General features: G+C 43.5%; 3 protein-coding genes across 7 annotated transcripts in view; 2 read left to right on the top strand and 1 right to left on the bottom strand.

The window, feature by feature from the left end:
- Positions 1-21272, top strand: part of abcc8 (ATP-binding cassette, sub-family C (CFTR/MRP), member 8) — a 44222-nt gene extending 22950 nt beyond the window's left edge. For both annotated transcript variants that reach the window (XM_068603187.1, XM_068603186.1), the window contains exons 17-38: positions 2949-2981; positions 4352-4390; positions 4721-4819; positions 7586-7670; positions 8033-8113; positions 8678-8815; positions 9131-9256; positions 9451-9547; positions 10991-11238; positions 12800-12957; positions 13473-13700; positions 14171-14263; positions 15166-15268; positions 15645-15758; positions 16353-16473; positions 17273-17403; positions 17486-17564; positions 17686-17794; positions 18386-18489; positions 19785-19918; positions 20416-20478; positions 20979-21272. In XM_068603187.1, coding sequence (XP_068459288.1) covers positions 2949-2981; positions 4352-4390; positions 4721-4819; positions 7586-7670; positions 8033-8113; positions 8678-8815; positions 9131-9256; positions 9451-9547; positions 10991-11238; positions 12800-12957; positions 13473-13700; positions 14171-14263; positions 15166-15268; positions 15645-15758; positions 16353-16473; positions 17273-17403; positions 17486-17564; positions 17686-17794; positions 18386-18489; positions 19785-19918; positions 20416-20478; positions 20979-21116 — 2521 coding nt within the window. In that variant the 3' untranslated portion in view covers positions 21117-21272. The remainder of the gene's footprint in view (positions 1-2948; positions 2982-4351; positions 4391-4720; positions 4820-7585; positions 7671-8032; positions 8114-8677; positions 8816-9130; positions 9257-9450; positions 9548-10990; positions 11239-12799; positions 12958-13472; positions 13701-14170; positions 14264-15165; positions 15269-15644; positions 15759-16352; positions 16474-17272; positions 17404-17485; positions 17565-17685; positions 17795-18385; positions 18490-19784; positions 19919-20415; positions 20479-20978) is intronic.
- A 562-nt stretch (positions 21273-21834) lies between these two features.
- Positions 21835-23792, top strand: kcnj11 (potassium inwardly rectifying channel subfamily J member 11). The gene has a single exon (XM_068603188.1). The coding sequence runs from the start codon at positions 22334-22336 to the stop codon at positions 23510-23512; it is 1179 nt and encodes a 392-aa protein (XP_068459289.1). The 5' UTR covers positions 21835-22333; the 3' UTR covers positions 23513-23792.
- Positions 23793-25589: 1797 nt separating this feature from the next.
- Positions 25590-27543, bottom strand: part of mob2a (MOB kinase activator 2a) — a 54027-nt gene continuing 52073 nt past the window's right edge. For all 4 annotated transcript variants that reach the window (XM_068603193.1, XM_068603191.1, XM_068603192.1 and 1 more), the window contains exon 5: positions 25590-27500. In XM_068603193.1, the coding sequence (XP_068459294.1) occupies positions 27181-27500 (320 nt within the window). In that variant the 3' untranslated portion in view covers positions 25590-27180. The remainder of the gene's footprint in view (positions 27501-27543) is intronic.

The following is a 27543-nucleotide window of genomic DNA, read 5'->3' as shown; positions in this document are numbered from 1 at the left end:
TAAATAAAAAATCTCCATTGGAAGTCACTTTGGACCAAAGTGTCTTTGCATCTTAAAGGTCAGTTTTTTCAGAGCTTTTGCCCATAACCAGCATGTTTCTTTAGCTCAGTGGGTAAAACAGTCATATGTGTGGACACTAGTTTACTACATTTAATAATTGTATTAATCATTATATTATATTGTATTTTTATTAATAGCATTGACTTGGAATGAATTAGTTTCAATATATATATATTAAAAGCAGAGCATGTTTGAAATAGCTCATCTGAAACAGAATACTCATATCCCACCTAATGTCATTAGACTCTATCTCCTGCCTCTGAGTTTCTCGTCACCTTCCCAGGATAGCGCCGCCATAAGTCTCCATTTGTCGCCAAAGTTCAGTTTCCCCTACTTGATTGTCACGGTGTCCCTGGCAGTCACATTAACACTCACACAGATCCTCCTTCTGCCAGATGCCAGGGCCGGGTTGGCACTCTCTCTGACATCACATTGGATCGTTATACCCTCGTCATTATCATGTAGCCAGGGATAAACTCAGGAGCTTTTATTTAGACTTTGCCCTCCTGAAGCATGCAGACAGATTAAGAGCAGTGTGTCCTCATGTTTCCACCATGTTTGTTGTTGTTATTGTTGCATTTTGTTTCAATCGTGAACATTTGTGGAGGCAACGTCTCATCTGGGACGGTAAGGGTCTGTGAAAGCCAGCAGATTCAAACCGCTGAGATAAGAAATGCTCATAAGGCGATAAGAAGATGAATAAGTGCAGCGCGTGCCTGACAGGATTAAACTGCATCTCTAAGTTGAAGGATGTGTGTGCAAACTTTTCAGATTCGTAAAGATCGGCTCATTGACTCGTTTGACACAGACTGATGGCTCTGAGGATCAACTGTGACGGATCAGCGGAGATCGTTCACATCTTCAGTGCTTTGCCTGAGCTCATCATGCTCCATGTGTTTATATAATCAAGTAACATGAACTGTTTCAGTTACATGACACGCATCACATGCTCTTCCTCAGGAATTGTGCCCAGATTTCATGCACTCCAATTTTTTCACTACTTCCAAAGACTTCTTATCTTATTTTCTCTCACCGTTCATTATAATATCACCTTTTTTCGTTGCTTTGTACTGAGCTTCAGGGCAGTATGTAACATTGCTGCTTTTAGTGTCTCTATTTGCTGTATTAATCGCTTGCTTTTGATAAAGTCTGATTCATTTTTGATTGAATAAAACCTGTTAGGCAATCAAATGTCAGATCATTCTGCGCGGTATCTCCATCGGTATGAGCCGCCCACCACCCTTTCTCACCCACCTGCTCCCACCTGCTCCCGTCACCACTCTGCTCTCCCGCTCCAAATATGGCACAGAGCAGGGATCCTCTGGGACTTCTCCTGATGACTATTTGTAGCTTGAGCCTCAGTATCCAGTTAAGGCAGCGCAGGTTGGATACCTTGTTTACAGTTCGGTCCACAGTCTCCAAACGGGGCAGCAGAGCCAGTTGTATGGCGAGTTTGTGACCCCAAACTGTACCTGCTGAAGTTTTATACTGCATCACATCAACTGACTGGGCTCTTGTCCCAAAGTAGAGGGTGAAACAAGCGTTGTGTTTCAGTTGTTGAGCTAAAAGGACACGAAAAGGCCTTTGTTAAGAGAGTAAAATGAATGGTTGTTGACAGATAGGGCAGTGATTATCACAATGAACATGCACCATTACTCCATCTACATGGACGTTTGAGTTAATTAAAGACGGTTAGAAACTGTGGGACGTTCCTCAGCTTGACTCCGATGATGAGACTGGAGGTTTTTTTGCTCCTTCATAGCGTAACTTTGAGGTGCTGATTTGGGGAATTAGCGCTCCACGTCATTGTCTTCCACTTCAGTCCAGCTGAAAGTTGTTAGCATGATTACCAGTTTTTTTTACCATGATTGCAGGATAGAGAGGCAATCAGCATTACAATCAGGCTTCAGTGTCCTTCAAGGTGATGAGGTCGTTCTCAAGCGGTACTTGTGTTGTTGTTTGTATTTTGTGAATCTCTTGTTTTCCTTTTGAATTCAACGGACGTTTTCTATCCACGACAACACGCAGGCTTGTGAGTCTGCGTGTTCGCAGCAAAATCTGTTTCTGGATTTCATCTCTCGGGAACCACAATTATACAATATGTTTTTTAATTAAGCGTCAAAGTACTGAATTGCCTGAAACTAATTCAACTGGAAATCAACAACTCAGTTATTCGAAACAAATAACAAAACAATTACATATAGAAAAAACAATAAATACATGAAAATAATCATATCTATAAAGCTAAATACAAACATATGCATTTTGTTTTAATGTTACACACATTCTGTTTGTTTTTAATTCAGTTTAACACCTCCTGTTAAGAGTTGCCGTCACCATTCACTTCAGTGTCTTTTTTTTAATCATATGTCATACAACGTTTACATGTATGTTTGTGGCATGTTACAGCTTCTTAAATATCAGTCACCAGTTCTCTTCCTAACAGCTGTGATCATAAAGCTGCTGCAGTTTACTGTTGTAAATTAACGCTCGCTCTCCGAGAGTCACCTTCTCCGGACGGGAGAGGCGTCCACTTGGGAAACCTAAAAATACACCGCAGTTTACTGAGCATGTGCAACGCCCATAACAGCCAATCAGACGTTAATGAATTTAGGTCTTACAAGTCTGAAGGTGTGTGTGTGTGTGTGTGTGTGTGTGTGTGTGTGTGTGTGTGTGTGTGTGTGTGTGTGTGTGTGTGTGTGTGTGTGTGTGTGTGCGTGTGTGTGTGTGTGTGTGTGTGTACTGTATCTGTGTACATATTTAATTTTTTGTTTTGTTTTAAGTTTCGAGCCATCTTTGTATTACATAACTGGACTTTTGATGTGGAACAAATGCAGTATTGTTAGATACTTTTCCATTTATAAATGTTCTTCCTTTATTTTCTGCAGCCTGCCAAACCTGGAGTCCGAGGGAGATGAAAGGTTAGTTGGAGAAAAATGAAGAAAAGAAAACATCCAAATCAATCAGTGCCATTGGTTATGTTTTTTTTAAATGTTGTATTGTGCTTAAAAGACCATTTTAAACCTGCATGCATGTCTGCGAACAAAATATTGTCAGCCAGGATTACAGGATATTGCCAACACTCTGCAGTGCACTATTTTTGATGACACGAGAAATATTTTGTTCAGCTGTTGCTCATAAACAATAATAGACTGTACACTCTGAATGGCTATTTAAAAAAGCTCTCTTGACGGTTCATAATTATCACTAGTTTAGATAATGCTAAGAGTAATCATTTAACCACAATGGATTTATTGTGGCATCCTTGTTTGTATTTTGACTTCTCCTGGCCCTGCCATTCTTTTTTTCACTCTAAAATCACACACACACACACACACACACACACACACACACACACACACACACACACACACACACACACACACACACACTGAGGCATCCATGTTTCTCTACGTTTGGCTATAGTATTTCAAATGAGCATTTGACAGCTGGTGTCTTTGGGCGCAGTGGCTCAAGACCATTTCAGACTTTAATATTGTTTATTATTACATGATCACACTTTTGTAAACAGGGCTTTTCCTGGACTGATCAAATGAATAATATGGTATACGATGTCCTCAGCAGTCCCTTTGATCATAAACCACATGGTCCCAGTAACAAAACTAAAAATGAGATCACTGTTTCTGGTTATTTGAACTCAAGTTACTAAAAATAGCAATACATTCATAATTTGTTTTAAAAGTTCAATTTGTATTCAGGGTTTGAGCAAGTGTGCTCAAACCCTTCTATCATCTCTCAAGCACTGTGCCTTCACAGCTCTAGCGCAGCTTGCAGAGAGAGACGCGAGATGAACAGGATACCAGCAAATAGCTCCAAACATCCGTCAGCCACAGGCCTCGTGTTGATGTACTAATCTCAGCATGAGGAATCAGATCCTCTGAGAACTGAGTGCGTCAGAATCCTAACGCATTTTTGCTGATTTGCATATCAGCAAATTACCGTAAGAAAAATTGTAAGGGGACGGCGGCGTTATTTTTAGGGAGGATAAGATCACGGCTAATGATAGATGTGTTCATATAGGGCAGTTGATGGGCTGTTTGTGTTTGCCTGCTGAGCAACTGCAGTGTGTGTGTGTGTGTGTGTGTGTGTGTGTGTGTGTGTGGGTGTGTGTGTATGTGTGTGTGGGTGTGTCTATTAATCATTTCATGACAAAGGTTGAGTCAATAATCTGTTTATTTCAGAGGGAACAGTATTTCTTATTTCAGGTTTTGTGTGTGTGTGTGTGTGTGTGTGTGTGTGTGTGTGTGTGTGTGTGTGTGCTTCTCTGCAGCCCCACTGACAGAGATGCAGCAGGTGACGGAGAAATCAGGTGAGTTCAGACAACACTATGCAACACACCAGGCGGTCTCCATGGAGACGCATCACCATTATCAGCCGAGAGGAAAAGCAATCCTCGCGCTTATCTAGAAACCTACAGACAATAAAAGAGAAAAAGATAGATATTTCCTCCGCTCACATATTTACTCCACCGACCCGCAGGTGTCTATTGAGTTCTCAGTCTAAAAGGATCTCTTTGTGGACTGGAGTTGTGTTCATGCACCTCCGGCTTCTGGACCTGAGGTCCAGCGGTTAAGCAGCTCATGAAGAACAGATTATTGATCGTACGACACTTTTTCATGTCTTTCAACACCGCTGGTAGGAAGAGAGGTGCTGTGGCCTACGCGTCCCAGAAGCCCTGGCTGTTGAATGCGACCCTGGTGGAGAACATCACCTTTGAGATGCCCATGATCAAACCGAGGTGAGACGTCATACTGCACCCAACCAGTGGCTAAAAATGATGCTGCGTATAGTGGGTGGAGCCTGATGAATGCACGCTCTGCCACGACATAATATCGACTCAACCACACTGAGCCTGACCAGCGAGAGGTTAGACGAAACGTTTCCCCTCCACTGACCAACCCCGTCAGTACGCAACTGGGCATAGCCATGGCCTGAACTTGCAGGGGTCAACGGACAAGCAGTAAACAAGTGTGTTTACTGCTTATAAACTGCTTGTTTACTGCTTAATTGCTCCCTCACACCATATGCCTCGGGTTGAGGAGAATGGGAACGTGCACGCCCAAAGGGCGGTCAAGTGCAGCACAATCGACACACACCCCGAGGGTCGACCACGACGTGGCCATACATGTCTCCTCGACTCTCCCCCCATTGAACAAAGCTGCCATGAATGCCTAGCAGCGCGTAGAGTGTGCACATGCACAGTGGGATGGTCTCCTCCACATAGAGTCTATTTACAGGGCGGAGCCGGTGTGAGTTAGAACAATATTCATCTGGCAGATCCAATAGGATCTCTGTAAACACAGACGCCACCAGGGCACAACAACCAGAAATACATGTATTTCACCTCACACAAATGAGTGTGATGGAGTGCAATAAGGGAAACAAATAGAAGGACAGATTTATTTTCCGACTGATGTATTAGAGCACATTACTTTTAGCTCCATGTACCTGATAAACTGGCAACTTGAGTGTCGCAGTTTGTTGATTTGTCAAGATTTCATTCCAACGTCCTGATTTTCATCGTTTTAGTTTCTCTTGAATTCTACATTTGTGAATGTGCAGAAAAAACTTTTTTTTTTTTTTTTTTACCAGAACAACGCACAACAAATGATGCAGGCACTTGCAAATGACACGGTAGTACAAAATGTAAACCATACTTTGGTGTTTAATTTTCACCTTTTGAACTACTTTGACCTTTAGAGTTGCTAGTTATAAGACAGTAATTAATGAGTTGTCAGTTTAATCTGTTAAGCCAAACGAGAGTCAATAATCGTCTCGCTCCCTCAGGCCATTGTGGTAAATTGGACTTGTTGATGCCTGATTAAGTCGACACGTTGTGTCCAGTGAACAAAGTGTGCCTTCCCAAACAACCTGTTTTGACACTGAGACAACCCGAGCCAGGATTTGTGTTGGCTGACGTCTTTTCCTTAAGCAGTTCCTCTAGCTTACTCTCTCCTGGCCTCAATAACATGCTGTTTTCGCCTGCGTGAGCACAATCAAAAACACACACATTTTTCTTTTAATGACTTACACTCAAACGCAATTACTCACGTTCACAATGTTCATCCTCACAACAAATGGTCTTTTTGAAAGGTTAGTTGCTTGGATTTATGGTTATGGCCGGCCTAATGGACTGTTTTCATAAAATACATCTAATGGACCGCTTTGCTTTGTTACTGTGGAGATGTTTGCTCAACCTGCGCTGCCTCTCAGCGCTGTCTCCTTTGTCTTTCTTTTCACACATCTCTTTCTCTCTTTCTCTCTGTTCTCCCCTTTCCCTTCCTGCTGTCGGTGTATTTAATGGTAGACTTTAGAGAAGCTAAGGGCAGCGGCATCTCTTATTTTAAAACAAAGATGCTGCAGGTTCAAGGCTGTCGTAAGAGACTTTTGTCACAGCAACTGTGACATTAAATACTAGACACAGTTGTTCCCAATGACACTGAGGTTCTGTTCCATACAATTATTTCAAAAATGTAGAAGTTGATCATTAATATTTTGTCTGCACCTGCCGTGATGCATCATTTCTGGCTCAGGAGGAAAAACGCTGCCTATCTGTGTGACCATGTTCATAACTTAGCTGTTCTTTGTTTTTCTTTATTTCTCAGCCAATTAGCTAGATCCAGTCCACTTGCAAACACGTTTAACTAAGATGCTGCTAAACATCAACATGTTAGCATTGTCACTGTGAGCATGCTTCTATGCTTATGTATAGATTAAAGCACCGCTGTGGCTAAGTGCTGCCAGCATGGCTCTTAGTCTGAACATGGTACAAAGAACTTGTCCTTTTACAGTGCAGAGTTTTGACTTGAGGTGTGCCTTGCAACGTCCATGCATTACTGTAGCCATGCACCTGGAGGAGTATTTGCTCAAGCACTGCGCTGCAAGAGATCTGTCTGGTGCCGGGATCGTTGTGTTTTGTGAGATTCAGACTACGATCATCCAGCTGATGAAGACACATCTCATTAATGAATATAAATCAACCTAGTCACGCCTGTGACCCCATATTTTAGGTCACAATGTTGTCAAAGCTTTGGCAATTACAGAACTGTCAAGCTGTAATGAGAATGGATTCAACTGAGGGTGGCTTTGTGTCTGCTGCATTTTTAAGACCATGGGGGGGAGATCCAAATGAATGATACAGAGATGGCGATGAACCTGAAAGAATGACTGATGTGGCAATGCATTTTGTTCCCATTGTGTGCTCTCTGAATCTGTCTCTCTTCTCTTTCTGTGTCTGTTCATCCTGTCTGATTGAATGCTCAGATCAAAATCTTTAAAGTTCAACCCCGTTGGCTGCTGAATCTGGTTTCTTGTTTTGTTTTCAGTGGTTGTGGCTCAGTTTAACTTTTTGTATGCATGGATGTCAACAAATTATATACAAGATTGGTATCATTCAAAATACTTCTAGAGGTTGATAATGAGCAGGCCCATGGTTCCCTTCTGGCTGGTATTAGCAGCTGCTCTTTGTCCTCATTTGTATTCTGTCTTTGTTCCGGCCTGTCAGGTACAAAGCCGTCATAGAGGCCTGCTCTCTCCAGCCTGACATCGACATCCTACCACAGGGGGACCTGACAGAGATCGGTGAGCGGGTCAGTAAAGTTAATGCTTTTCTTTGAATTCCTCTGTGGTCTTATTATGTCACAGATCTCAACAAACAAACAGACAACTCTTGATCTGGACATATAGCTCCCACTGTGGCTCCCTGTATTGCAGAATCTATTTGTCATCATTACTGTGCAACCAGGATGTGATGAATGCGTGCAGGGAGCTGGACTGACCTTGTTCAACCAAAGCACTGTCGTGTTTGATTTCGTCATGCACCAGTAATGCGGGAAATAAGCTGTGGACTCCTTTCTTACTCTGGGGGCAACTGACACACAGATTTACAGATTGCTGCTAAATCCTCTTTGTTGTGAAATCTTGTAATATAGTTTTCTTTCTTCGTGTGCAGGGTATCATCCTGTCAGGGGGACAGAAACAGCGCATCAGCGTCGCCCGAGCCTTGTACCAACAAACCCACGTGGTATTTCTGGTGAGTCTTTGTCCTTACACACACAGTTGTGGGATTGCACTTAACTAACCTTGTTAGTAGACAGACAGTCTATTTGGTATTCACAGTGAAACATTGTGGAGCTTTACCTAAAGTCTGTGAAACTATTTCTGAAGCCTTTCCTACGTGACCAAAATAGCAACACGCTCTCTTAAGCTCAGCTACAGGGCTGAGAAGCTCAATGCAACTTTCAACTGACAGCTGGAAAATGTCACTTCCTGGTGGATTGTATTGCCTCTCAGTTATTAATATTCACTTTGTGTGACATGTTTGTAACCATGGCTTCATAGTTGATTGATCCGCAGATTAATTTCTCGATACATTTTTTCGTCTATGAAATGAAAAACTAAATGGCATTAAACATTTCTCAGAGGTCACAATGATGTCGTCAATTTGCTTGTTTTTTTCTGATTTCAGTCAAAAGTCATAAGAGTCTCAATTTACTGTCATCTTTGCTTGAAAGATGACTAAACTGATCAAGCAAAGTAATTAGTCAGTCGGACCCGGTATCTGTTTAATCGATGTTGTCTTCATGCATTTCTTTAGGATGATCCATTCTCTGCCTTAGACATCCACCTGAGTGACCATCTGATGCAGGACGGCATCCTCAAGCTGCTGAAGGAGGAGAAGAGGACGGTGGTGTTGGTCACACACAAACTTCAGTACCTACCACAAGCAGACTGGGTGAGCGTGTGTGTGTGTGTGTGTGTGCGTGTGTGTGTGTGTGTGTGTGTGTGTGTGTGTGTGTCTGTGAGAACAGATTTGCAGCTATTATCTTACCTAACTGAATACACGGTATATTTACAGACTCTTTTACTTTGTAATAGTCACACAAAATGATACGATTGTGCATTCTGGATGCTGTTGTTTTATTCAGGATTTAAATATTACATTGGTGATGCAGACAGTTTATCTCTGAAAGACTGCAGAGGACGTAACGATCGATTCCCAATGTCAGCTCATACTAAATATTGCATTTCCTGTATATGTTTTTAATAGATCATTGCAATGAAAGATGGCACTATCCAGACTGAAGGGACTCTGAAAAACATCCAGAAGTCTGAGCCTGAACTCTTTGAGCAGTGGAAAACCCTGATGCACAGACAGGACCAGGAGTTTGAGACGGTAATTCATTACCAGACATTCAAAGTGCTGATGAATCCTTGATGACTCTGAATCTTTGCTTTTTGTTGATTTGATAGTTCTTAGATTCATAAGAGTTGCATACGATCCAGAGCTGCTTGTAATGACAGTTTGATTACCTGGATGTTTGCTTAATGTCTCACCAGATTGTCGTCTTTTCTTTACATCTCCTCTAGGAGACAGAGGCAGCGAGTATGACAGATCTGGAGAGGAAAAACCTTCGGAGGGCCATGTACTCCAGAGATGCTGCCAGGACGGAAGAGGACGAGGAAGGTGAGAGGTCACAGGACACAACGGCTTGATTTCATGTTTGTATGACTGCAGTCATTTGATTATTATACGTGTGTGTGTACTGATGATAATAGTTAACGTGGAGTATCATTTCCCTTCTCCTGCTGTGTGTATTTGCTGAGGAGCAGCACCTCTTATATTACATTAAAGTTTAAGCTGAACAGCTTATCTTTTATGTAACAACTGCTGCAATAATTTGAATGATTCCAAATCCCCTGACTACCATTCCCATCTCTTGTTCTCTATTTATTATATCCTGTCTATGTAAAAGAAAACATGACACGGGTGCCAAATGCTCCAGACTGTCTTCTGGGTCTGGTGTGTCATGACTTGGCTTCTCTTTAGACTTTCAGCAGCAACCAGATATGACGCCACCTTCTCTGTTGCAGCCTCCTGCTGTGGCTGAACACTGAGTCTGATCCTTTATCTGTGTGTGTCTCTGCTGTTGAATGTGCAGCTGTAGTGGAAGGTGCTAAGGTGCAGTGGCTGTACTCTTTATCTGTATTCTGTGTTGTCTCCCGTGTGCTGGTGGCACCCCTGAGTGGACTTGTGCGATGGCTCCGGCACCAAGTGCTGCGCTCATGTTCGATCGAGCAGGTGTGGCCAGAAAGCATGGACTGAAAACCAAGTCTGTGGCATTGTGACGCTGCAAGCAACCCACAGCTGTGTCAGCTTCTTGCACCATCTTAGACTCTCATCACGCATCATTTTCTTTTTCCGCCAAACATTTGTCACTCCTGCTCTGCAAGACCTACTTAATGTTGGCATGATTGCACAGTAGAGGATGGTAGCTAAAGACTCTTTAGCCCGCTAGTCATCCTCCCTCTTTCTTTTCTCCTCCACTCTCCTGCGTAGACTCCCACGTGCAGCCTCATGCTCCTCAGCTTGCTGCATGAATTGATATGATATTTACTTCCAGGGTGGGGAGGAGGCTGGAGGTCATTAACCAGCTCCTCAACCCCAGTCAGTCGTGACTGCTCCGTTGCCCTTGAAAAACATGGCGTTCATGTGAATAAGCATTTGTTTGGTGTTCAAGAACATGACAATAGATGCTTAAGCCATTAACTTGGTTTCTCTGTGGTTGCTCCTCTCATTTGACCCGCTTTCCCTTTTCTTCTCCTCTTCCTGTCCTGTGTCAGTCGATGTTCTTCAGAGAAATCAGAGAAATGTGTCAGAAAAGATAGATGGAGAAAACCAAGACAATTAAAGAGGGGAGGAACGTCAGAAAGGTCAGGGAGCATATGAGCAGTGAGTCAAAGCAGAGGAGACTACAGTTAAAACCAGTATTTTATGTAAAGAACACGTATTTCACATTCATGTTATATAAATTACAATCATTTCCGACTCAAATCTATCCGTAACTCACTTTCAAAATAACTAAAACCGACTCTTGAACATTTGAACTTGTCCCCGTCTCGATCCCAGAGGAATCACTTGAGAGTGACGATGACGACGACCTGTCGCAGGCCATGCGCCAGCGGGCCACCATCCCCTGGCGCTCCTGTGGCACCTACCTGTCCTCCGCCGGGGTGCTCCTGCTCACCCTGCTCCTCCTGTCTCAGCTCCTCAAACACACCCTCATGGTCGCCATCGACTACTGGCTGGCACACTGGACGTCAAACGTCATCACGGCCAAGACCGCAGCGACCGCTCGCAACAGCACCGCTGTTCAGGTGAGATTATTTCTTGTTGAAAAAAATGCTCTTTGCGTTTGTGTTGTTCAGCAGTCTGGAGTCGAGAAGTCTTTTCCTACTTGTCTCTCTTTAAGGGGATGTGTTTCAATCGTTTTATTATTATTTTCCTCAAAAAGGCCTGTATGCTCCTGTTGTAGATTCTCAACTGCTAATACAATCGTAGCACCAATCTTTCCATTTCCTGTCAAACATTGTAGTTTGGGACATTTGAGCCTTCAAAATATATCAAAATTAGATGATTTGAAAAAGTCTAAACTTGTGATATATAGACTTCTGACACTGTAACATTGTCTTATGTGATAGTACACTGGATATCTTTAGGCTTTTTTGCACTTTATTCAACAATGAACATAATGGTTGCAGACCTATATTTAGACCACGCTGGAGTGAAATTACATCACAATTCTCACACTAATTCCCCCGTGAATCTCAGTTGAGCTGCGCTGGCCTAAAACACGAACACAGACTCTGCCAGCTTCAGACGGAGCGTCGCTAATGCACCCTCAAGCAACTGCAGCGCAGACTCAGCTGCATGTTAGAGAAGCAATAATGCATTGATGGAGACTCAGAGAGTCTCTTTTTTTCATTGGAAGACAAGAATAATACATAAACTCAGAGAAAGATCTGCTGGGAAATGTAAACATTAAGTGAAGTGGTCGAAATACCTGCAAATCTTTTAGTCACAACAGATACGACCTTGAATAAATCCTTTTCTTAATTTAGAAACAACAGAATGAAGTGTGCATGTGAGTGAAAGACACACACACGCACACACACACAGACACACACAGACACACACACAACACATAGAGTCCTGGCAAAGGTTAACCTGCTTCGTTCACACGTCGGGGTCACACCAGCTGTTGGCAGCTTATCATGTTCCAGGACTGGTGAAGCAGCTCTATTATTAACAGTGTGTGTGTGTGTGTGTGTGTGTGTGTGTGTGTGTGTGTGTGTGTGTGTGTGTGTGTGTGTGTGTGTGTGTGTGTGTGTGTGTGAATTGCAATGCTAAGTCACATCTCACAGTCATGCAGAGGGTATAGACAGTCTGGGATTTGGGGAGTATGAAGTGCACTGTGTCCTCCTGTCATATACAAACAAAGCAGTAGTTGCCAGGTTTATCTAATCTGCGGTGACGTGCTGGAGACAAATCCACAAGGGGACCCTCTGAAGTCCTGTTCTGCTATCAAATACAACTTCTGGCACATTACTGACACTGCGTGTAACTGCCAGGTTGCGATCTAACAAAGAGTGTATTGTACAAAGAGTAAAATGCACTCAGCACGGGGCGTGTGAATACTAAATGCAGATAGACAGGTTAGATTAAAACTCAATGAAATCACAAAAAAACGACATATAGGTGGTACAGTTTAGGAGAAAATGAAGAAGCTCAAGTGAGAACAACATCTCTAAACAAAAAGCTGAAATGTTGCCAGATCAGCTTTTAAAGCCATATCAGCTTTTAAAGCCAACCCCGTAACTCTGTCACTTTCACTCTCTCTCTCTCTCTCTCTCTCTCTCTCTGTGTGTGTGTGTGTAGGGCTTTCACTCGTGGTATCTGTCAGTGTTCAGCGTGCTGTGCTGCCTGGGCATCGTCCTGTGCCTGGTCACCTCCGTGGCCGTGGAGTGGACCGGCCTCAAAGTGGCCAAAGAGCTGCACCACGACCTGCTCAACAAGATCATCCTGGCCCCAATGAGGTTCGGCGCTCAGTGTGTGTGTGTGTGTGTGTGTGTGCGTGCGTGCGTGCGTGTGGGCTGCAGCTCGGCCTCCCCATGTTTGAAAGCCATGTGAGCTCACTGATACGGATACTGTGTGTTTGCTGAAACAGATCATTTCAACAGAAAAACAATGTTTAAAAGCGTATTTTCTTTCCCTCCATTAATCAAAGCTACAAAGCGCCATCTGCTTTCCTCACACACAACCTTGAAGACACTACTTACATTAGACGCTGACATGCACACAACACACTCGCGTGTACTGTATGTACAATCACAGACACAGCTGAATAAACAGATGCATTTCACATACAATAACTAATTCAACAAGCTGTCTGCACAGCTCGTTGATGCATGTTTGTCTTATTGTAGATATGTGGAAATATGATTATGGTCCCTCGGTTTATAGGAAGAATGCAATCTGGAGAAAAAACAACTGTTGTGAGATTACATTATTAAATGGATAAAGGGTTATTTCAATGTTTCCGCCCATCCAGGCTGTTTGAGACGACCCCGCTCGGCAGCATCCTCAACAGGTTTTCCACAGACACAAACACAATCGACCAGCACATCCCCACCACCCTGGAGTGCCTCTCCCGCTCCACCCTGCTGTGTGTGTCCGCTCTGGGCGTCATCTGCTACGTGACCCCCGTCTTTCTCTTTGCACTCCTGCCGCTGGCCATCACCTGCTACTTCATCCAGAAATACTTCCGCGTGGCCTCCAGGTGAGTCGTATGGGACGGAGGGACAGAGATCACTGACGTGTCGTTCGCCGCGTGTTTTCATTTAACGTGTGTAATCTCTACAATTACACGCAAATAGCACGAGATACGGTTTTAAATGCTCGTTCTGTTTTTTTTTTGTTTTTGTTTTTTACTTTACTTGTTTAAAATGGACTTTTTCTGCTTGAAAATAGATTTCCTACAAGGCACAGACTTTTGGGGCAAATTAATTCGATTATTTAGTCAAAACAGGATGTGAGATTGGCGCTGAGATTTCCTATAATAGACATCTAATGCGAGTGGCTGTACTGTATGTCACAGTGAAGCCAGTAAAATAACGTTTTATTTGATTCCTCTACTTAACCATGCACTTATGCTGTTCTTTCCACTCCAACCTTACAACCTTCGGTATTATTTGAACTCTTCGTCAGTTGATATTTCCCCCTTCAATGTGTCCTCTGTCTTCTGGTCAGAGACCTGCAGCAGCTGGAGGACAGCACCCAACTCCCTCTCCTCTGCCACTTCTCTGAGACAGTGGAAGGTCTCACTACAATCAGGGCCCTCAGGTGATTATCATCGGCTGAATGAGCAATGATGTCATTGTCCAACATTGTTGAAGAGGGATACAAACTTAAACATGTGCTTCTTGTAACGGTAAGAAGCACATTTGTTCTCACATTCCTCTCTTGAACGGGAAACGTTTCTCTTTCGAAATAAAAAAAATAAATAAGACAAACGCATTCTGCCGGTAGATTTGTGTGTATAAGCAGGACACAGAACACACTATACATACCACACACGTATATAAATACCACACACGAGTATAAATACCACACACGTATATAAATACCACACACGAGTATAAATACCACACACGTATATAAATACCACACACGTATATAAATACCACACACATAAATACCACACACGTATATAAATACTCAATGCAGTTTGTTTAACAGGTGACAGACTACAGAGAAAACGTATCCACTCTGACGGTGATGATAACCGTGTCTTTATGAGTATAAGTAGTATGTTAATTCAACTGAATACATTATACGATAATTTAAGCCGTTAAGGGACTTGGGATCACCCAATGTGTCCAGCAGTTAAAAGTTGTTTTTGCAAATTCACAAATTGTTTCAATAATGTAGAAGGCATAGAAGTTAACTTTTTTGTGAAAGGGGGAAATATAAATGCATAAGTTATTATTACTTTTGTTTTTGCCTTCCAACAAAAGTTTGATATGTTTAATATGTTGTCTCTACATTCAGAACATTATATGTTCACTGCAATTTACAAACGTTCTTCTTAAATGTTGTAACCGTGTCATTTTTCCTGTTGAACTTCCTGTGATGAGGATGATATCTATTAGTAATTCAGATCATTCACTACATTAGTTAATTGCTTGTTGCCGTCAGGCAGATAGACTCGGAAACAAACAGAAATGTGTGTTTGTCATCGGCAGGTATGAGCCCAGGTTCAGACAGAGGTTACTGCAGTTCACGGACGCCAACAACATCGCCTCTCTCTTCCTCACGGCAGCCAACCGCTGGCTGGAGGTCCGCATGGTAATGACCTGTCCTCTCCTCAGTGCCACCACATTCAGCTCAACCTGTTCGCGGTTTGTCCGACAGCAGCTGTTGACGTTGCTGGCTCCCTGTGTTGAAACTGAATTGTTCATCATTCTGTGCTCTCCATGTGATGTTTTATGTATCGGCTGCAGGCGGCTTGCCGCTCGTTTGGCTTCTTGTGTTTCACAGTTTGAAAGAGGAGATAGCCGTCAGGTGTTAATGGATTCATGTGCGGAGATGCAAAAAGAAAACAAACAGGGCTTTTTTTTTGTGTGTGTAGACAATAAACTGATCGATGTGGATATGTTTTTTTTGAATTATGCAGCGATGCATTATCTTCCTTCTGTGAAGTTGGCATTGTCTCTCTTTGCAGGAGTATATTGGAGCCTGTGTTGTGTTGGTGGCAGCCGTCACCTCCATCTCTAACTCTCTCTACAACCAGCTGTCTCCTGGTCTGGTGGGGCTGGGACTGACATACGCACTGCTGGTGAGGCTGTGTGTGTGTGTGTGCGTGTGTGTGTCTGTGTGTGTGTGACATTACAGGTGCATTATGCAACATTATTACCAAACTTTTTATATTACTTTGCTAATACATTTTTGCTCTTATTTTTTTTTTATTACATTTTTGTTTTCCTCACTCATTACTTTGGGTTTTGATTATGAGGAAGATTTTATTGAATATGGACAAAACAACAGTATTTTCTTTATTCTTTTAATTATTTCTTGTTTTTCTCTACTTGGTGTGATACGTGTGGAGAGATTTATAAAGAAAACAACTTCAGATGCATAGTCAGGGACTAATTGCATTTTTTTGCAGCAAAAAATGTAACTTTAAAAAGTGTCATAATGTAAAATCTGTTGAAACAGATAGTTGAGGATAAAATTGAGTTCTTTCTCTATATATTGTTTCTGTCCACGTGTTTCCAAATTTGGTAATTTTTCACTTTTTTAGACGAACTGAATAATGAAACGTTTCATAAACCACTGGACTCCTTGACAAATGCAATGAAGTGTGTGCCGACAGTGACATTTAACCAACAACTCCTCCTCCCCCTCCTCTTCCTCCTCTTCCATGTATCAGGTATCCAACTACATGAACTGGATGGTGCGTAACCTGGCAGACATGGAAGTACAGCTTGGCTCAGTCAAGAGAATTAACGGCCTGCTCAGAACTGAACCGGAGAATTACGAGGGACTGCTCAGTGAGTGCAGCAACACACCCCTTAAAACAATTCAACCGGTGCACATTCGGGGTTTCATGCCTGAGGTGTTTGGCTGCAGCAGGGCGAGGCCAGTAGTACAAAGCCAAAGTCAATCACTGACTGAGTGATGGAATTACAACGTTAGCCACGATCAAAATGAAGTGTTTTATTTATACCGCCGTGATCAATCAACCTCAATGTAGTTGTTGTTGCTTTTCATCACTTTTTTAACCTGAACCATGAACATTTTACGTGACCGAGGATATTCACAAATCTGAAACTGATGAGCTCATCGTGCTTCCTGTGTGGTGATCAAGGCCTCGTGTTGCAGATGTTCATCCAGTCTGTCTTCAGCAGTGTTACATTCTCGGCGCTCCTTGTTTTTAGTATTTTACCTCCACGTAGTTAGTTTCTCCTCACAGGCTTTATGTTTGAGCTCAGCTTCAAAGGGCAGATTGCAGTCAGATGCCAAGTGCATCGGGACGTAAACACACTTTTTGTAATTTTAATGCCAGGCTTACTTGATGCACCTGTGGAGCACTTTGGCACAAGATGGGATCAGTAAAACTGCATAATTATGGGTTGGCTCTAGGAGGCTTTTTTCAATCACATCCTCTTTTTTCAACGCCTTTGATGAGTCGCCGCATGGCGCAGTTTGGGAATCCTAAAGCGTTTTCCTCAGAGTAAACGTATAGTTTGTGACTTTTATTTATTTTGTCTATTTTATATAGTTTAGTTTTGAACAATGCATAAAAAGGTGGAAAGCTGAAATCCACGGATATTTCTGCGTCTGTCTCAGCTGTGTCTCAGGTCCCTGACGGCTGGCCCAGAGAGGGAGAGATCAAGATCCAGAATTTGAGTGTCCGATACGACGCCACGCTGAAGCCAGTGCTCAAAAACGTCAACGCAAACATCAACCCTGGGCAGAAGGTATCCAATCTGAGGAAACCTGTGGACCAAAATATCCAGGATTGAGTGTTGATGACGACGGTTTGGACTTGTTTGTTTTCAGGTGGGAATCTGTGGCAGAACCGGCAGCGGCAAATCTTCGTTCTCCTTGGCCTTCTTCCGCATGGTGGACATGTTTGAGGGTACAGCGAAACATCAACGCTTCCGCTGAACTCCTTGTGATGCATTGAATGACCTGGTCAAAAACATGTGTGATGTATTTGCCTGTGTTTAGTGTGTTTTTTTTTCTCTTTCTCTTCACAGGGAAGATTATTATCGATGGCATTGACATTGCCAAGCTGCCTCTGCAGATGCTTAGGTCTCGCTTGTCCATCATCCTTCAAGACCCCTTCCTGTTCAGCGGCGCCATCCGGTACGATGAACTTCACTTCACACCTAATTTTACGGGCGGGGCGACTCGCCACAGAGGTTTATTTTTGGTGATAATCGAGTTTTGAGAAGCGCCAGCAACTAGAGCCAGCTGGCGAACTGTGACACACTATAAAGACACGCACACTTCTGAAGCACGGGTAGAGCTGAGCTTGGAGATAAGAGGACATTCCTCTGAAAACTTCACCGGTTATTTTTAGACTGTGTGATAAAAGCCGGATAGAGCGAGAGAGAGAGAGACAATATGGACAGGGCCCATAAAAGCTTTGTCATGTTGGAGGAGAACAGATGAGCCGACATTGAAGGAAGCCGTGTGGTGCTGTCAGACTGTAGTTTTTGATAGTTTAGTAAGTCGATTAACGTAAAAGCCCGTTGTTGTGCACACTTTAGAGAGAGATTAGGGAGTGATGAGCTACTTCAATTAGATCGATGGCATTGTCGCCTCTCGGATGTTAATGTGAGTGTTGAATGAAGGGACGGGGTTTAGTTAAGGATGCATTATGTCGCTAATTAAGACTCCACAAGTCTATTAATATGTGTGCATGTGTGTTTGTGTGTGTGTGTGTGTGTGTAGGTTCAACCTGGACCCAGAGATGAAGGCGACCGATGAGATGCTTTGGGAAGCTCTAGAGATCGCTCAGCTGAAGCCTGTTGTCAAATCCCTCCCTGGAGGCCTGGGTGAGAAGTGTGTGGCTGTTTGAGTGTGTGTGTGTGTGTGTGTGTGTGTGTTTGTGTTTGTGTAAGCTAATTTGTTCATCTCCTTGGGGTTTCTTCCTTTTCAATCCAAGCCAAGGTCTGAGGGTGAAGACCGTGGCTCTGAGGTGAGCTTGTGACTTCCCCAGTTGCTCTCCACAAAGCGCAGGCTGCTCTATCAGATAACACATGAGCATTCATCTTCTAAACACCAGTCTGCTCTGTATTATTTGTGAAGTTTCAAAGGCACATTATTCTGAGCTGACTTCAGGTCCTGGTGCTGACGGTTTCAGGCTGCAGCAGTCTCCCCATCAGATCAGATGAGCGCTGCTCCTCTTGGTCTGCATACGTGATACATGCTTGGCATGCTGGCGCATGGGGCCTCGGCTCTGCGAGGTGTCTTACTTTAGCTGCTGTTGGTTTGAAGTTTATCGCCCTTTCCACAGTAAAACAGCAGAGCACGCACTCACTGCTCTGGTGGAATAATAGACTGCTGCTGCTCGAGTCGCTCGCTGCAATCGATGTGACACTAACAAATGTGTGTGTGTCGGTGTGCGGCATGTTGAAACGACGCTGCTTTAGTGAACTGGAGTCAAATGTTTTCTACGATATTGATCTGTACCCAGGGGTTAAGGATTAATTCAGTTAAAGTAACAGTTTAGTGTTCATGTTGAGTCTCGTGTTGCATGAAAAGCACACAGCAGTTTTGAAGTGAAGTCTTCATCACTGCAGAGATTAGGTTTGTGTTTCACAAAAGATGTTTATGTTTTGTTTCACTATACAGTTAACTTTAAAACACCAAATATCGATTGGTGTTTTCTTTTACAGAATTTAGTTTGATATATTTTGAAATATTCACCACTCTCTCTCTCTCTCTCTCTCTCTCTCTCTCTTTCTCTCTCTCTCTCTCTCTCTCTCTCTCTCTCTCTCTCTCTCTCTCTCTCTCTCTCTCTCTCTTAGTTCTTGTCTATCTCTTTAATATTTAACTGCATATTAAAGATAAATAAGAACAACTACAAACTGATGGATCACTGTAGAGCAATTCATTTTAAGCATTATTTTAAGACTCATCCTCATTCGTAGCACAAGGAACTGAATGGGAAATCAATAAATTACTGATCTGTAAGAGTTTGATGGCTCATTGACTTTTTCCTCTCTTTTCGCTGAAATAATAGCGCAGTGCCGATGTTACGTTTAAAGCAGTCTCTGATTTAAAATATGTGTATCTGTAAACTCAATGTGAATGGACATACATGGATTTATGTATTCCTTTTATTCAGATGCCATGGTGACAGAGGGAGGAGAAAATTTCAGCCAGGGTCAGAGACAGCTGTTCTGTCTGGCCCGAGCCTTCGTGAGGAAGAGCAGCATCCTCATCATGGACGAGGCCACGGCGTCCATAGACATGGCAACGGTCAGTGTGTTTTGGGTACAAGAGCGCACTGTGATCATATGTTAAACATATGACATCACGATTGAGGTTCAGTTGTTGTTAGCGCTCAGTCCCTTTATTTAAAGATGTCTCATTATGGAAGTGACAGACGTTCTTATCAGTGTCGGGTGAAGGGTTTAAGCCGGAGTGGAACGAAATAAACGAAGGGAAAATAGTGGGGGGGATCAGTGTTTTTATACTTCAGACTTGTTCCAGAACGATCGGCCACAAAGAGCGACATTTCAAGCTTACTATAACGCAGCTGCACTGCCCTCGAGGAAACGCGGTCGAGCGTTTCATCGAGGACACTAAGACAAGGAAGAAGAGAAGTGACAGTTTGAAAAATAAGCTTTAACAGGGTTGAACACTACAAAGAAACAGGAAGGAGCAATTGCTCTTTATTTTTCTGTGTTTTTGTCCTTGACTCTCCGTCAACATGAAAGTAAATCAGCCTTCTCTCTCTGCCTCTGTCCTCACAGGAGAGCATCCTGCAGAAAGTGGTGATGACTGCTTTTGCTGACCGAACAGTAGTTACTATAGCAGTGAGTATCTCCTCCACACGAGCATGCAGCTCCTCTCTTTCGCCCTGAGAGCGCTGACCTTCGTCCTGCACTGCCGATGCAGCTCCTGTGAAGCGATACAAAGCGAACAGATGCACAGTGGACAAAAAATAGATATTCTGAACTAATTATGGGGGATTTGCTGTAAAAGGACAAGGGGAAATCAGAGCAGATGCTAGACTTTCGGGGCAATTTTTACCTCTGAAGGTTATTTTATGATAAAGTAAAACTTAAAAAAATCACCCATGAATATTAAACCGTCATAACTCTTCACCTTAAAGAGCATATTTAAGTTACTGTGGAGGAACATTTTTCTGAACCAGAACCTCTTATTTTATCTCATACTTTAACTTTAACAGACAGTTTCATTGGAGTTGCACTTATCTGTAGAAATGAAATTGTGTGACAAAGCATTGATTTGTGTTTCAAAAGATTCATTTAGTGTCAATAGTGACTGGTTTTCTTCCCCCTGCGCCGCGCAGCATCGCGTCCACACCATCCTTAACGCCGACCTGGTGATTGTGATGAAGCGGGGCATCATCCTGGAGTACGACAGGCCTCAGGCGCTGCTGGACCGGGAGGACAGCGTCTTCACCTCCTTCGTGCGAGCAGACAAGTAGCACAAGAAGAGAGGAAGCATTAAGTAGAAGACATTCAAAGTGCAATTGTCCCATGGAAGATATATTCCTTTTATAATCATGTTGTATAATATTTGTACATAAAAAGTTAATTCTTTCTTAATAAAACATAAATTATCACTCATGTGTGTTTTGTGTGTGTGTTTGTGCGTGTGTATACGTGTGTGGGGAGGGTGGTGGGAGGGTGTCAGGAAAAGGACTTGGCTGATTTCAAACGTTTTTTTGTGCTTGTGTGAGAGAAACTTGATGCCACGTACGAAGTAAATGAGTCAGCAGCTCGCAGGTTTAACATGAGCCGAGGAATACACTGCGCTGTCCAGCCAGGAACACAGGAAGGTGTTGATCATCCTCATACACTCGGGGGCGTCACAGCAGCTGCCTCTGCTGCAGGACGGACATTAGAAAGTTAGAAAGGAGCACAGCCGCCTGTAATTTAAAGGGCCCATAGGTGGGATGGAAAGGAGCGAGAGCCCAGAGGATTTATAACCCTGGATGTATGAAAAACGTCCTGTCGGTGAACAGACAACTTTCTATTCACGAAAAGCAAAGTTAATAGCAAACAGCCTGAAGATGATTCACGAGAGTGCTCTATATTTAACCCATTATATATCCAGAGCTGCCTGTGGCCTTTAACTTGATGGGCCCACTCCTGCATTCTCATTGAAAATCAAAGAAAGGGCAGCTCAGAGATGGCGGAGGGACGGTAGAGGCCTACTTTACCTCACAGCCATCTCGCGTTACCAAGCTACAGTCAGGTGGCGGAGTCAGTGCTAAAGCCAACCTTCTGATCATTCCAAGGATGATAAAACTCAACCCGGAGGCCCATTCTGCTCCAGCATCAACCTTTTGACGTCTGATTGAATTTCAACGGCGGAGTGCACGCTGGGTCGATGCTGAACTGGGACTGGGAGGTGTGGCGCATCTCTGCCCTGTCTGTGGGTGGCGGGAGTGACGGCGGCAGCTGAGGAGCTGGAAGAAGAATTTCCCCTCGGGACTCCGCGGTTGTGGAGCGCCTGATCTGGAGGCAACGTGAGGAGCGCGCATACCTCCAGAAAACGGACAACAAGAATCTACTGCGCTCGACAGCCGAGGAGCTGGAAGAAAGGACACCGGAGAACAGGGGGAATAATTCATCTTCAGCCGGGCAGAGGCGAATCCCTCAAAGCCAAACGGCTGTGGGTTCATAGCATGGGAGCGCTATGTTGTCCAGGAAAGGACTCATTCCTGATGATTACCTGCTCACGCGTCTGGCTGAGGGTGTCCTGCAGCCAAAGTTCTATAAGGCCAAACCGAGGAAAGCACGGTTCGTGGCCAAAAACGGCACCTGCAATGTAGCGCACACCAACATCCGAGAACAGGGTCGATTCCTGCAGGACGTCTTCACCACCCTTGTGGATTTAAAATGGCTCCACACGCTCATCATTTTCACCATGTCCTTTCTGTGCAGCTGGCTCCTGTTCGGGATGATCTGGTGGCTCATTGCATTCGCGCATGGCGACTTGGACCAGGGAGAAGACGGCTTTGTCCCGTGCGTAACGGACATTCACTCCTTCTCCTCCGCGTTCCTCTTCTCCATAGAGGTGCAGGTGACCATCGGCTTCGGGGGCCGGATGGTCACGGAGGAGTGCGTGTCCGCCATCATCGTCCTGATCGTGCAGAACATAGTCGGACTGCTCATCAACGCCATCATGCTCGGCTGCATCTTCATGAAAACAGCGCAGGCCAATCGGCGCGCAGAGACGCTCATTTTCAGCAAGCACGCCGTCATCTCCGTCCGAAACAACAAGCTGTGCTTCATGATCCGCATCGGGGATCTGAGGAAAAGCATGATCATCAGCGCCACCGTGCGGCTGCAGGTGGTCAGGAGAAGCACCACCAAGGAGGGCGAGGTGGTGCCTCTGGACCAGATCGACATCCACATGGATAACCCGGTGGGCACCAACGGCGTCTTCCTGGTGTCCCCGCTCATCATCTGTCACGTGATCGACAAGGACAGCCCCCTGTATGAGCTGTCCGCGTTTGACCTGCAGCACGATGACGTGGAGGTGATCGCGGTCCTGGAGGGGGTGGTGGAGACCACGGGCATCACCACCCAAGCCAGGACGTCCTACGTGTCGGAGGAGATCCTGTGGGGTCAGCGCTTCGTGCCCACGGTGTCCGAGGAGGACGGCATGTACGCGGTGGACTACTCCAAGTTCGGGAACACGATGAAGGTCCCGACGCCGTACTGCAGCGCCATGAAACTGGACGAGATCGGCGGCATCGCGCGGTTCAAAGTGAACGAGGGCGTCACCTTGCGGGCGACTGTGAAGAAGCGGCGGCGCTCCGCGGTGGTCCGGAAGTCCCGGATGGAGCCCGAGCAAAGTGATAATCCATAAACTATGTCTGCCAGCATTTCATTTTAGGGGTGATCATTTAGGTTTGAGGATAGTTAAGTTAATATGTATTGTATAATGAATGTATGTATGTTATGGAGTAACTCTAGTCAATAATTCACGTCAGACGTCTGTATGCAGTCAGATGTCTGCGCGCACGTCATCACGCTTTTCACTCAGGGTCACAGAAAGGAACAGTGCAGTTTGCGGTGTTTAAAAACAAACAAACAATTATTCGTGTGGTCATGTATCTGAAAGCAATAAAGGAGAATCCTTCATGAAACGTGTTTCTGTGGGTGGAGAAACCAAATGCTATCCTTTAGAAGGGACACAGTGATTTAGTGTTGCACTTCCATGAAGTTGTGGTTTCACAAGCAGAGCCGGGTCAATGCTGGAGCTTTGAGGTCAATATTGATGTTTGCGAGTTTGGAAAACTTAAGTATTGATCCAGCAAGCATTTTGATAAGTTATTTAAGAATTGAGAACAAGATGTGCAAGAAATCTTTCAGATAATATGAGTGCGTTAATTACTTTTTTTTGCTGTCATAATATGCTGTGACATTGTGTCCAACAATACTCAACAAGTTTGAGGTTCAAACATAATTTCCTGGGAAATTTTCATGAGCAAACATATGATATGAAGAGTCTGTATTCATGTAGAGAAAAAATAAATTCAGGCGGCAGGTACTGATTCAAAATATGAAATGAATAATGCAATATAAGTGCAGTCAGGCTCTGTCTGTATTGCTTTCAAATAGGAATTCACCTGCATATCGAATATATTAATGTAATGTTATCACAATTATATGTTTGTGGTACACTAACTTTTAGTATGGCTTTTTATTGGCACAATGTACGATGGCTTTAACATTAATATTTTGTTAATGGCTTACTATACTTTCTCATTCTCTACATTTGTTTACTATACAATTTTGTTATATTATATAATCATATTTCTGCACCAACTAACAGAGTTTATGTCATGACCAGGACTTTTTTAATTAGACTATATTTTATATTAATAACATAGCTTTTTATTGCAAACTACGTTATGACTCTTGAGGCATACAATATTAAATATTTACATTTGAATAGATTATATCATGATTTCCTCGAGAAGAGAAGCAAGAAGACGTCAGAGGACGCCTCCCTCTTCTCTCCCACTTTCACGTCGACGCTGAAAGGTGATCTCTAAACTTTGAGGAAAACTACGATGATATTTCTATTATACTACGATATTTGCTGACTTTTTAAAATGCATATTATGCTAAAACTTGTGATGATCTTTCTTGTCATACTATAAATATACTAGGACATTTTTCAAGTTTCTCTGACGACATTTTTTATTACATTGTGTTATGCATTACGGCATACTTTTATTAAAGCTTATGGCAAGCTATAATCAAGATATTTTTCAGACATGGTTATAAAATTATTTTCTTTTCATCCCATACAACATGATTAATTTGTTACGGCATTTTGGTCCAACTATACTGTGACTTTTTTAATAAAATACTATTTGAGGACTATTATGGCTTACTATACTACGAAAGGTTTTATTTTATGACATTTCTAAAACATATTATGCTTTAATATCATACTGCCATTATTATGGTATACTTGATATTATGAATATAACTGACAGCTATTTTATGACATTTCCAATAACTCTTTTATGTCATACTATACTAGAATATGTATTACATTTCTTTGGAATAATCTAGTACAATATTTGTATTAGCTTTTTAACCACTTATCGAACACTACACATTCACTTTGATGATGCAATAAGGTGTTGAGGTCATACATGTATTATTAAAAACGGGGACCAGTGATTCTGAAACCAACATGAAGCGTCTGAGTATGAAGATGTGAAAGTGGGAATGTGGTTTGCATCATATTTAATCTTCCGCTCATAAATTGTCGCGAACGGAAACAAGTGTGGAAATGAGAATAACATAAAAACTGAAGGGAAGAAATATGTGTAACATCTTAAATTGTAACAGTATCTATTTTAGTTAACCACAACATGTTTTCCATAATTGTCACAAACACATTAAAACAAAAGACTGAGGCAAAGGGGCATTTCTCTCTTTTATTAGATTATAATCCGCAGAGCTTAAAATATTAAATTGCTTTTAACTTAGTTAATAATTAAAATACATAAAAACGAGAGCCAGAACTGAAGAACCCTGCAAAAAAAAAAAAAAAAAAAAAATTAAATAAATAAAAAAGGAGAACTATAAACCCAATTCTCCTCCATACAAAGGCTATGTCTGAGAGAACCCGCTTGCGATTCTTTGTACAGTAAAGTCCAAGCAGACTGTGCATTTTCTATACATGTGTAATGATACCATTATTGTTATTATTTCTGAACTAATTTTCCTCTGATAATCTTTTTAAAAAAGCAAATTTTAAACAGGACAGGTAGAAATAATAAACCAGGAGTGGAGACTTTTTAGTTTTGCACTGGGAGGACTGCTGACTGTTAAACAGCAGAGCAGCTCCACATCATCTACTCCCACCCTTCCCTCCGTCTCCGTCAGTGCCTCTCTGGGCCTGCAGACATTACATCATGTCTTTGTCCTTCTGTGCAGCTGAAGTGGGTGTCGGTGGTGGTTCATGTGGCCGCTGCTGTGCTCAGCAACGGTACACAACTCTGATTCAGCCTCGTATTGGCACCAGGCTGTCTCGACTCTCTGATCAGATTAAATATCTATCATACAATCTTTATATTTTCCATCTCCCCGTTTCTGTTGCCGTCTCATTATGTTTGCTGCCCTCTACAGGTGGGCTCTGGGGCATGCCTGTTAGGGGTACACCAGGTGATTATGTGACTATACCGTAGCTAAACACGATCAATATCTGCCGTATAAACGGAGTGAGCAGTCTGGTGAACAAGGAACAGAGAATGAAAAGGAAAAGAATTAAAAAAAGAGACTAACTTCTCTCTGGCAGCAGTGACATATTCTCTTAGGTCCTGAGTCGGAAGCGCTTCAATCATCCCCCACATAAACAACCCAAACAGTGATTGGCTAGTATCGCCCCGTCAGGCAGTGACGAGGCTCCCGACCGGCCAGCGTGGCGGCCGCGCCCCTGCAGGCTGCCTCGCGCTGCTGCAGGAGGAGGTGAGGACAAGCCTGCAGGCGAGGAGAGTCGCCTCTTCTCCTCACGTGAACAACACTGTACGATAGAAGGTCCAAGCGAAGCAGAAACCCCTTCCTGTACTGGATGTTAGGCAGAGGACAGAGGGAGGTGGAGGGCCACGCTGCACCGCTCCCCACAGCAAAAAAAAAAACAAAAAAAAAAACTGAATCAAACTTCCAACAAAAAATAAAAGTGAAATTAAACCAAAAAATAAAAATAAAACATAAACATACTTTTTTGTTCCTAGTTTAAATTGCAGAGAAGATGGGAGGGATTTGCCCCTGGGAGGAATGCTCACGCCAATTCCTGCTGGCGTGACAAACCCCTCCCCGCTACCCCAAACCCCTCAAAAACCCTCCCCCCCTTCCTTCCGGCTGGTCGGTTGGTGTCATAGCGAAATATAAGGGTAGTGGAAGGTCTTTAAGTCCTGCTGGCACCAAGGAAGGGGGCCAGGCTGTCTTTCCTTCTCTCCTCTATCTTATCTTCAATCACCCCCGGGGCTGCTGTCTCACGGCCGCCCCCGCTCATCTCTCCGTCACGTGGTTTTGTGAAGAAGGGGAGGGCGCTGAGGCTGGGGAGGAAGGGGCCGGGGTGGGTGCGGGCGGCGGGGCGGGGGTGCAGAGAACTTCGGACAGGTCGTCCATGATACAGGTCTCCTTGGGGTCAACCAGGTTAAACTCCCTTACGAAAACGATGAAATGTGCATACAGAGTGTTCAAGTGGCCCTGCAGCTCCAGAGCCACTGTCTCTTTAAAGTGCGCCCAGTAGAGGTGAGCCAGCACGTGGAACAGGTACCGGCAGATCTTCTTTACCAAGGACTCGAAGGAGTTGGGGAACTCTTTGCCTGGAGGGAGAGAGAAGGAAACAAAACCAGACAGGAGAGACTG

This window comes from Clinocottus analis, unplaced genomic scaffold (assembly GCF_023055335.1).
Source record: "Clinocottus analis isolate CAN_PGR_092001 unplaced genomic scaffold, fCliAna1.0.p SCAF_6, whole genome shotgun sequence".
Classification (NCBI taxonomy): domain Eukaryota; kingdom Metazoa; phylum Chordata; class Actinopteri; order Perciformes; family Cottidae; genus Clinocottus; species Clinocottus analis.
Note: the sequence above shows the minus strand (reverse complement) of the source record. Positions and strands in the feature narration are given on the sequence as shown.

Coding starts and splice junctions, on each gene's coding strand:
- kcnj11 (XM_068603188.1), top strand. CDS start 22,334: ATGTTGTCCAGGAAAGGACTCATTCCTGATGATTACCTGCTCACGCGT.